The following is an 11,225-nucleotide window of genomic DNA, read 5'->3' on the forward strand; positions in this document are numbered from 1 at the left end:
GAATAGAAAATATGATCCCAAAAAAGTGTATGTATATCACACGTACACAACCACACTAGGCCCCAATTACTATTGTTTGTACCCCTAAAAGGCTAGGAGTAGGGGGGGTATGGAACAGGCAGCACCCTCAAACCTTCAGAAGTATGAGATGAACCCCAACAACTTGGAAAGGTGGATCTCTCTCACACGTACCAACACAGACTATCCCCCAATTTAACTGATCCCCAAAGGTTTTTGATTAAATAGCGGAATAGAAAATATGATCCCAAAAAAGTGTATGTATATCACACGTACACAACCACACTAGGCCCCAATTACTATTGTTTGTACCCCTAAAAGGCTAGGAGTAGGGGGAGTATGGAACAGGCAGCACCCTCAAACCTTCAGAAGTATGAGATGAACCCCAACAACTTGGAAAGGTGGATCTCTCTCACACGTACCAACACAGACTATCCCCCAATTTAACTGATCCCCAAAGGTTTTTGATTAAATAGCGGAATAGAAAATATGATCCCAAAAAAGTGTATGTATATCACACGTACACAACCACACTAGGCCCCAATTACTATTGTTTGTACCCCTAAGAGGCTAGGAGTAGGGGGAGTATGGAACAGGCAGCACCCTCAAACCTTCAGAAGTATGAGATGAACCCCAACAACTTGGAAAGGTGGATCTCTCTCACACGTACCAACACAGACTATCCCCCAATTTAACTGATCCCCAAAGGTTTTTGATTAAATAGCGGAATAGAAAATATGATCCCAAAAAAGTGTATGTATATCACACGTACACAACCACACTAGGCCCCAATTACTATTGTTTGTACCCCTAAAAGGCTAGGAGTAGGGGGAGTATGGAACAGGCAGCACCCTCAAACCTTCAGAAGTATGAGATGAACCCCAACAACTTGGAAAGGTGGATCTCTCTCACACGTACCAACACAGACTATCCCCCAATTTAACTGATCCCCAAAGGTTTTTGATTAAATAGCGGAATAGAAAATATGATCCCAAAAAAGTGTATGTATATCACACGTACACAACCACACTAGGCCCCAATTACTATTGTTTGTACCCCTAAAAGGCTAGGAGTAGGGGGAGTATGGAACAGGCAGCACCCTCAAACCTTCAGAAGTATGAGATGAACCCCAACAACTTGGAAAGGTGGATCTCTCTCACACGTACCAACACAGACTATCCCCCAATTTAACTGATCCCCAAAGGTTTTTGATTAAATAGCGGAATAGAAAATATGATCCCAAAAAAGTGTATGTATATCACACGTACACAACCACACTAGGCCCCAATTACTATTGTTTGTACCCCTAAAAGGCTAGGAGTAGGGGGGGTATGGAACAGGCAGCACCCTCAAACCTTCAGAAGTATGAGATGAACCCCAACAACTTGGAAAGGTGGATCTCTCTCACACGTACCAACACAGACTATCCCCCAATTTAACTGATCCCCAAAGGTTTTTGATTAAATAGCGGAATAGAAAATATGATCCCAAAAAAGTGTATGTATATCACACGTACACAACCACACTAGGCCCCAATTACTATTGTTTGTACCCCTAAAAGGCTAGGAGTAGGGGGAGTATGGAACAGGCAGCACCCTCAAACCTTCAGAAGTATGAGATGAACCCCAACAACTTGGAAAGGTGGATCTCTCTCACACGTACCAACACAGACTATCCCCCAATTTAACTGATCCCCAAAGGTTTTTGATTAAATAGCGGAATAGAAAATATGATCCCAAAAAAGTGTATGTATATCACACGTACACAACCACACTAGGCCCCAATTACTATTGTTTGTACCCCTAAAAGGCTAGGAGTAGGGGGGGTATGGAACAGGCAGCACCCTCAAACCTTCAGAAGTATGAGATGAACCCCAACAACTTGGAAAGGTGGATCTCTCTCACACGTACCAACACAGACTATCCCCCAATTTAACTGATCCCCAAAGGTTTTTGATTAAATAGCGGAATAGAAAATATGATCCCAAAAAAGTGTATGTATATCACACGTACACAACCACACTAGGCCCCAATTACTATTGTTTGTACCCCTAAAAGGCTAGGAGTAGGGGGAGTATGGAACAGGCAGCACCCTCAAACCTTCAGAAGTATGAGATGAACCCCAACAACTTGGAAAGGTGGATCTCTCTCACACGTACCAACACAGACTATCCCCCAATTTAACTGATCCCCAAAGGTTTTTGATTAAATAGCGGAATAGAAAATATGATCCCAAAAAAGTGTATGTATATCACACGTACACAACCACACTAGGCCCCAATTACTATTGTTTGTACCCCTAAAAGGCTAGGAGTAGGGGGAGTATGGAACAGGCAGCACCCTCAAACCTTCAGAAGTATGAGATGAACCCCAACAACTTGGAAAGGTGGATCTCTCTCACACGTACCAACACAGACTATCCCCCAATTTAACTGATCCCCAAAGGTTTTTGATTAAATAGCGGAATAGAAAATATGATCCCAAAAAAGTGTATGTATATCACACGTACACAACCACACTAGGCCCCAATTACTATTGTTTGTACCCCTAAAAGGCTAGGAGTAGGGGGGGTATGGAACAGGCAGCACCCTCAAACCTTCAGAAGTATGAGATGAACCCCAACAACTTGGAAAGGTGGATCTCTCTCACACGTACCAACACAGACTATCCCCCAATTTAACTGATCCCCAAAGGTTTTTGATTAAATAGCGGAATAGAAAATATGATCCCAAAAAAGTGTATGTATATCACACGTACACAACCACACTAGGCCCCAATTACTATTGTTTGTACCCCTAAAAGGCTAGGAGTAGGGGGAGTATGGAACAGGCAGCACCCTCAAACCTTCAGAAGTATGAGATGAACCCCAACAACTTGGAAAGGTGGATCTCTCTCACACGTACCAACACAGACTATCCCCCAATTTAACTGATCCCCAAAGGTTTTTGATTAAATAGCGGAATAGAAAATATGATCCCAAAAAAGTGTATGTATATCACACGTACACAACCACACTAGGCCCCAATTACTATTGTTTGTACCCCTAAAAGGCTAGATGAGGAGTAGGGGGAGTATGGAACAGGCAGCACCCTCAAACCTTCAGTATGAGATTGTGTTCACTGTACCCCACAAAGATTGAGTTCACTGCACCCCACAATGATTGTGTTCACTGCACCCCACAAAGATTGTGTTCACTGTACCCCCCAAAGATTGTGTTCACTGCACCCCACAAAGATTCTGTTCACTGTACCCCACAAAGATTGTGTTCACTGCACCCCAAAAAGATTGTGTTCACTGCACCCCAAAAAGGATGTTGTTCACTGCACCCCAAAAAGGATGTTGTTCACTCCACCCCAAAAAGATTGTGTTCACTGCACCCCACAAAGATTGTGTTCACTGCACCCCAAAAAGATTGTGTTCACTGCACCCCAAAAATGATTTTGTTCACTGCACCCCAAAAAGGATTTTGTTCACTGCACCCCAAAAAGGATGTTGTTCACTCCACCCCAAAAAGATTGTGTTCACTGCACCCCAAAAAGATTGTGTTCACTGCACCCCACAAAGGATTTTGTTCACTGCACCCCAAAAAGATTGTGTTCACTGCACCCCAAAAAGGATGTTGTTCACTGCACCCCAAAAAGGATTTTGTTCACTGCACCCCAAAAAGATTGTGTTCACTGCACCCCACAAAGGATTTTGTTCACTGCACCCCACAAAGATTGTGTTCACTGCACACCAAAAAGGATTGTGTTCACTGCACCCCAAAAAGATTTTGTTCACTGCACCCCAAAAAGATTGTGTTCACTGCAGCCCAAAAAGATTGTGTTCACTGCAGCCCAAAAAGATTGTGTTCACTGCAGCCCAAAAAGATTGTGTTCACTGCAGCCCAAAAAGATTGTGTTCACTGCAGCCCAAAAAGATTGTGTTCACTGCAGCTCACACACAGAAAAATGGATGTGGATCACTGACACCTGCCTATCTCCAATCCCACACCACACAGCAATATCGATTGTAGTTTGTAGAACACAGTTTCCCTAAAATTCAGCAGACTCTGTCCCTAACAGGATTGAGAAGAGATCGTAGATCAGGATTGAGTGCAGACCCCACCCCCCACACAGCAATATCGATTGTAGTTTGTAGAAGACACTGACCCTATATAATTCAGCAGACTCTATCCCTAAAATGCCTACAACTCGCCCTGCCTAAACACTCCGACCTGTCCCTCAATTCTATCCGGACACAAATGGTTTTTTCCTGCCTATCTTTCCCTAATCAGCAGCCAGCACGTTGATGTGTGCTCTGTCCCTGAATCTAAGCAGCATAATGACGCCGCTGCGGCTGCCTCGAACTTATAAAGACTTGGTCACATGCTTCAGACGGCCAATCACAGCTACTGAGACATTTGCAGGCATGGCTGGGATGGCTTAAGGCACACCAGTTAAACGATTGTTGATTGGCTGTTGAAAGCCCGCCATGAAAAGAGCGCCAAAGCATGCAAAACCCGGAAATAAAACGACCGAACACGGATTTTTACCCCGAACATACAGTAAAGTGTCCGTGTCCGTGTTCGGGTACAAAAAATCCAATTATTCGGTACGAACACGAATAATACAGTCCGTGTTCGCTCAACACTAGTTAATACTCTTTTTGGATGCCTGCTGTGGCCACCCCAGGATCAAATTGGAACAGTTGCAACACCCTAAAGATAGTGGGGGGTTGGCGGTACCCAATCCCTGGATATACTATATTGCGGCTCAGCTGCAACAGTTGACAGGCTCTTTCTCTCATGACCCGATAGGCTCTTCAGCAACACTGCTGCTTCTGGGTTCCAGTGCGGACACTGTTCCTACAGGCCTAGAGGCGCAGAAGTTCCATAAGTCGAACAAACAGTTACCCACTTTTAACCTAATCCAAAAAATCTGTAACAAGGGCAGGAAAATGCAGAGTGTGACGGGATTTACTGACTATAGCCTGTTCTGGGCAATTCCTCCTATGCCAAATTGTCAAAGTTGCAACAGGGTCCCAGGTGGAGAAAGTTTGGTGTAACATTGTGGACACATACAGTATATTCATAGATGGCAAGCTACTGTCCTTCCCTGAGTTGCAGAGCCGGTTTAATTTGCCCTCCACCATGTACTACTCCTATCTCCAGCTTCAGCACGCTGTGTGCACACAGAGGGATGTGAGTGGTTGGGTTCTATCTGGCACCCCCATTTTTCATCTGCTACAGACGTATACTGAAACCAAGGGGATAATCTCACAATGTTATCTATTGCTATTAGCACACCACTTGAAGTCCTACCCCACCAGGGTGTGACCTCTATGAGAAGTGGACGTAGGTCCATTGTCAGATGACCAGTGGGAGGAAACCCTGTTTTCTATCACTACTTGTTCCCTCAATCTTGCCCAAAAGGTCTTGCAGCTGTAGATTGTCCTTCAAGTGCATTACACCCCTTTTAGGTTACATAAGATGGGAGGGCGGTCGGACCCACTGTGTATCAGATGTGGACACCACCGGGGTGATCTCATCCACTTACTTTGGCGCTGTCCAAAGCTCCATAGGTATTGGAGAAAAGTGCTTGGGACACTTAAGCAAGTGTTCCAGATGACCATCCCCTTAGACCCAATTCACTGTATCCTGGGAGCTCTGGAGGATGTTGTTCTGGAGGAGTTGGTTCGCATAGCCTTTTCTAGAGCTTTATTTCAGGCATGTAAGCTCCTCCTCCTAGGCTGGAAATCTACCACACCACCCACTGCGGCCTCCTGAATATCACATATGGGGAACACCTTGTTTATGGAAAGGTACATTTACCAGCATTGGGGAAGCCCGGGTAGATTTGAAAAAAATATGGTCACCATGGCTGGACACACCAGGGCCTGAGTCCAGGGGAATTAGTGATGTCCAGAGTTTTGCAATAACCTCGGGGGGCATATAACATGTTGTATTTGGGTATTGTTGGCTGTATGTTGTCAGCCCTTTTATATAGTTGGAGGGTGGATTTATAGTTCATGTAATCATGAGTATGGCCAGGGGCACTGGGATGAACTGGATATAGATTGTTCGATGTAAGCTATTGCACTGTTTGTATATTGGAAAGTGTGTTTGTTTCTTTATGGCCAATAAAAAACTTTTCTGATTTAAAAAAAAGTATAATGTGACATGTCATTTGTACATTTTTTTTGTTTGTTTTTTTGTTTTTTAATGTTGCTTAACTTTATTAAACAAAGAAAAAATTAGTTATAACAAAAGTTTTAATTTTAATGATGCCACATGCATTAACACAGAATGGAATCTACTCCACTCCCTGTGGAATCTTTAAAACTCTAAAGAGAAATATTCACACGTAGGCACAGAATTATTTATTTAAGCAAGGTTTGTGCTGTTTTTACTCAGATGAAACAGAAGTATTAAAGATACGTATTTGCTATTTAAAACATTTCAGCACTTAAAAAATTGCATCTTATGAATTTATTTATTCTTTTATTTTATTTGGTTCATTAAGTTACCAATTCATTTACACATTTATTTATTAATTTCTTAGTGTTGGATTTCCAAGTTAAACAAACAACTTAACACAAAAAGCAAACATTTAAAAGACCTCTTTTGCAATTATTTTTAGAAAGGAGCAAATAGATTTGCTAATCAAACTGATGACTAGTGATTTAATTGTTTTTCATTCATCTAAATACCTGTATGCAGATTTGTCCAAGGTGCAAAGCATTAAACCTTTTATGCTCAGCTTCTCATATCAAATCATAGATTGGATAGAACTGAATTCTAAATATTCAAGCCAATAATTTAAAAAAATATATATAACTGATTGGTGATTCACAGATTCATTCACCTGTTCTTCAACTATACATTATGCTTGCATGATTTTGTTGTTTTATTTAAAACTCTAATTACAAATGGATTATTAGCATTAATAATTGGTAAATGTTGTATATGTATTTTTTTCTTGTATATAGACAATTTTACACTGCAGAAATATTGAATTATCTGTTTCTTATTTTAACATTAACTACTAATAAAAATAAAAAAAAAATAAAAAAATCCTGATTCATGCTAGTATAACATTTTCTTGCATGCTTCTGTTATTTATTTTTTTTTTTTTTAAATGTTAGTAAGGTCGGGTTCACAAATATGCAAATTGGATGCGTTTTTTTGCCTGAATTCGCACCTGAATTGGAACCAAAGACGCTCAAGACCCCTTTTTAATGCGGACCATGGCCGCCCTGGAGCTGTGTGAATCGGCTCCATTGAGAGCCGTTCACACTCTCCTGTAATGCAAATTGGATGCAAGAAAACCTGTATTCCATTTGCATATGTTTGAACCCAGTTTTAAAAAGGGTCATGTGCATCTTTGGTTCTGATTCAGGTGCAAATTCAGCCAAAATTTGGACCTGATTCACACCTAAATTGGTGAACAGGGACTCACTGAACCCTATGCTATGAACTGCGGTTGAAACCCAGGCTAAAACTTTAACTCCAAATGGATTTTCATCGAATGATTGGGAAGTGTTGCAAACGGAACCCTTTTTTATGTAAATAGACTGGAACAGCTGATACAGAAGTATTGAAGTTACTTTTAGTTAGTTTATCATTTTATCATTATCAGTTTGTTAGTTTATCATTTACTGCAGATAAAAAAGAGCATCTTTATATTTTTTAATCTTTACTTAATTTAGTTATTTATTAATTTACACATTTATTTATTAATGATTTTTTAGGGGTTGAATTCCTAGTTCAGCAAACTGCTTAACACAAAAAGAAAACATTTTGAAGACCTAAGCAATTCTTTTTTTCAAAAGGAGCAAATGGATTAAAAAATCAAACTGATTGCTTTTCACCTACAAACCTGAATGCAGATTTGTTCACTGTGCAATGAATTATACACTCAATGGAAAATATTGTTCAGATTCCCAATTTAAATGATTTTCCGTAAAGTGGATTGATCTGATTTAAAATTTTCAAGCAAATACAAATACCTTTTTTCAATATTTATTGGTGATTCTACTGATTCAGTCACCTATGATTCAATAATAAATGATTCCAGCATCACTTTAGTAGGACTTTAACTCCAAATGGATTATCAGCAGCCATCTCTGAGAAATGTTGTAAGTGTTTTTTTTTAATATGTAGATAACCTCTTTTCTCTCTCATGATGGAATTACGAATATTATATTTGTGACACACAACATACTATGTTATAGAAAAAAAGTTTTGCGCTGTCTAAGTGCACTCCCCAATGAAGCATTCTGCAAAATAAATTATAAGGATATAATTCATATATGTATAAAAGATTTTATATATATATATATATATATATATATATATATATATATATATATATATATATATATATATATATCTATATATGTACATAAAATATATTGTGCAATAAATATATCAATTATAATAAAGTGAGTGCAATATATATATATATATATATATATATATATTCAAATTATAAATATATGAATTATAGACTCATAATGTATTAAACAAATATCCTTATAATTTATTTTGCAGCATGTGTGTATGCACTTAAACAGCGCAACACTTTTTTTTCTAAAGCGTGTTTGTTAATATTGATGCGTGCAAAATTGTGAGTGCAGCTGTCAACTATTGTTTATTGACACTTACTGTACATCACTTAATCACCACCTATGATTTAAATATAAATTATTCCAGCATCATTTTAGTAGGATTTTAATTCCAAATGGATTATCAGCATCAGCTATCACTGAGAAATGTTGTAAGTGTTTTTTTCTTCTTTTTTTTTTTATATATGTACATAACTCTTCTCTCTCTCGTGGTGGAATTACAAATATTATATTTATGGCACGCAACATACTATGCTATAGAAAAATAGTGTTGCACTGTCTATGTGCATGCCCCAATGAAGCATGCTGCAAAATAAATTATAAGGATATAATTCATATATAAAATGATATTATATACATATATATATATATATATATATATATATATATATATATATATATATATATAATTGTGCAATAAATGTATAAAGTGCAATATATATATATATATATATATATATATATATATATATATATATATATATATATATATATATATATATATATATATATATATATATATATATATATATATATATATATATATATATATATATATATATATATATATATATAAATTATAAATATATAAATTATATCCTTATTATATATTTAATATATCCTTATAATTTATTTTGCAGCATGCTTCATTGGTGTATGGACTTAAACAAAGCAAAACTTTTTTTCTAAAGCTGAGCTGAACTCAAAGATCTAAGACTCTAGTATTATTTAATTGTAAACAAATATTTCAACCAAGCGCTCACTTCAAAGGGGAAGACTGGCGTGCTGCTCTCCTCAGGCAGGGAACTCCAAATCGGGTACATGAAAGAAAGGAAAGGAGGCGCAACCACCTAGTGCATTACCTGTGGTACTATATAAAATATTTAATAAAAAATGCCAAATGCATACTCACAAACATGCAGAAATAAAATCGTGTTACAAATTTCCTTCACACGTGTGCTGGGACATGTCCCTTAAGATGCGACCGCTAACGCGTTTCGGGAGTCAAGCCCCCTTCTTCAGAGCTCTGGAGAAGGGGGCTTGACTCCCGAAACGCGTTAGGGTCGCATCTTAAGGGACATGTTCCAGCACACGTGTGAAGGGAATTTGTAACACGATTTTATTTCTGCATGTTTGTGAGTATGCATTTGGCATTTTTTATTAAATATTTTATACAGTACCACAGGTAATGCACTAGGTGGTTGCGCCTCCTTTCCTTTCTTTCATGTACATTATTTAATTGTAGATTTATTTGCATGCTCATACCACTGGATTTTATTTTATTTAAGAATAGAATGTTATACAAGGTAATTCATTATGTATTTTTTTCTCATCACACACAGGTAACACATAAAAGAAATATCAGCACAATATTCTTTTTGGGATTCAGCAACAATGAGAAATTAAATATTTGCCTCTTCTTTATGTTGCTCCTTATGTACTTTTTAACGTTAGGTGAAAATTTCCTGATCATCATATTAGTGTCTTATAGCAAGAGTCTTCACTCTCCCATGTACTTCTTCCTCACTCAGCTATCTGTATCTGACATCATGCTGACCATAGATATTGTCCCTAACATGTTAAATATTGTACTAAATGAGCGACCCTCATTATCCTTTTCAGGCTGCATCGCACAGCTTTATTTTTTTGGATTGCCCGTAGGTTTTGAATGTTTTCTTCTGACAGTGATGTCCTATGATCGTTATCTAGCCATCTGTTCTCCCCTGCATTATTCCTCCATTATGGACCAAATGTTTTGCGTGAAATTAATTTTCATCTCTTGGCTGTTAAGCTGCTCTATATCCCTCATTTTTGTGATTAGCATATGTCAGTTACACTTCTGTGGGCCAAATACTATTGATCATTTTTTTTGTGATTTAGAACCTCTTCTAAAACTTTCCTGTTCAGATGTATCCATGGTTCAAATGGAAGCCAGTATAATATCTATTCCTGATATAGTAATTCCTTTTTTTTTAACAGTAATTTCGTATATGTATATTGTGGTAACCATATTAAAGATACCATCGTTCTCTGGAAGATTGAAATCTTTTTCCACCTGCAGCTCCCACCTGACGGTTGTATCTATGTATTATGGCACTCTGACCGTCATGTACGTGCTTCGAAATGAAGACCAGTCACAGAAAATTAGCAGGATACTAGCAGTTATGTATACTGTGCTAACTCCCTTTTTAAATCCTTTCATATACTGTTTGAAAAATAAGGACATAAAGGAAGCGTATAGAAATCTTGTATATAACCAAAAAGCCTACTTTTCAACATCTGGGTTGAGATTAGGATAATGCTTTAATATACAGCTGTTTTTTTTTTCACAAGAACTTTATTCAAATGTAAAAGTTAATAAACAAACAATACCTAACCCAAATGTGTTGGGATATCCTAAAATACAAAGTGAAAATGCATAAATATGTAAAAAAAAATACATTAAATGTACAGAAAATTCATCAAGTGAAAAAAACAAAAAATGTATATGGGTGCTCACTAGGGTTGGGCGAACCCGGACTGTATTGATCGGGATTGTACCGGACTTTTGGGTGTTCGGTACCCGGACACGGACCTGAACATTTCACTGTATGTTCGGGA

General features: G+C 37.9%; 1 protein-coding gene across 1 annotated transcript; it reads left to right on the forward strand.

Annotated features, from left to right (window-relative positions):
* Nucleotides 1–10,060: 10,060 nt before the first annotated feature.
* Nucleotides 10,061–10,924, forward strand: LOC309552970 (olfactory receptor 11L1-like; the record flags this gene model as incomplete). Its single annotated transcript, XM_082253876.1, has 1 exon — nt 10,061–10,924. The coding sequence occupies one exon, from the start codon at nt 10,061–10,063 to the stop codon at nt 10,922–10,924; it is 864 nt and encodes a 287-aa protein (XP_082110002.1).
* Between the last annotated feature and the right edge of the window lie 301 nt (nt 10,925–11,225).

Source organism: Pelophylax lessonae (assembly GCF_965119305.1).
Source record: "Pelophylax lessonae genome assembly, chromosome: 4".
NCBI classification, from domain to species: domain Eukaryota; kingdom Metazoa; phylum Chordata; class Amphibia; order Anura; family Ranidae; genus Pelophylax; species Pelophylax lessonae.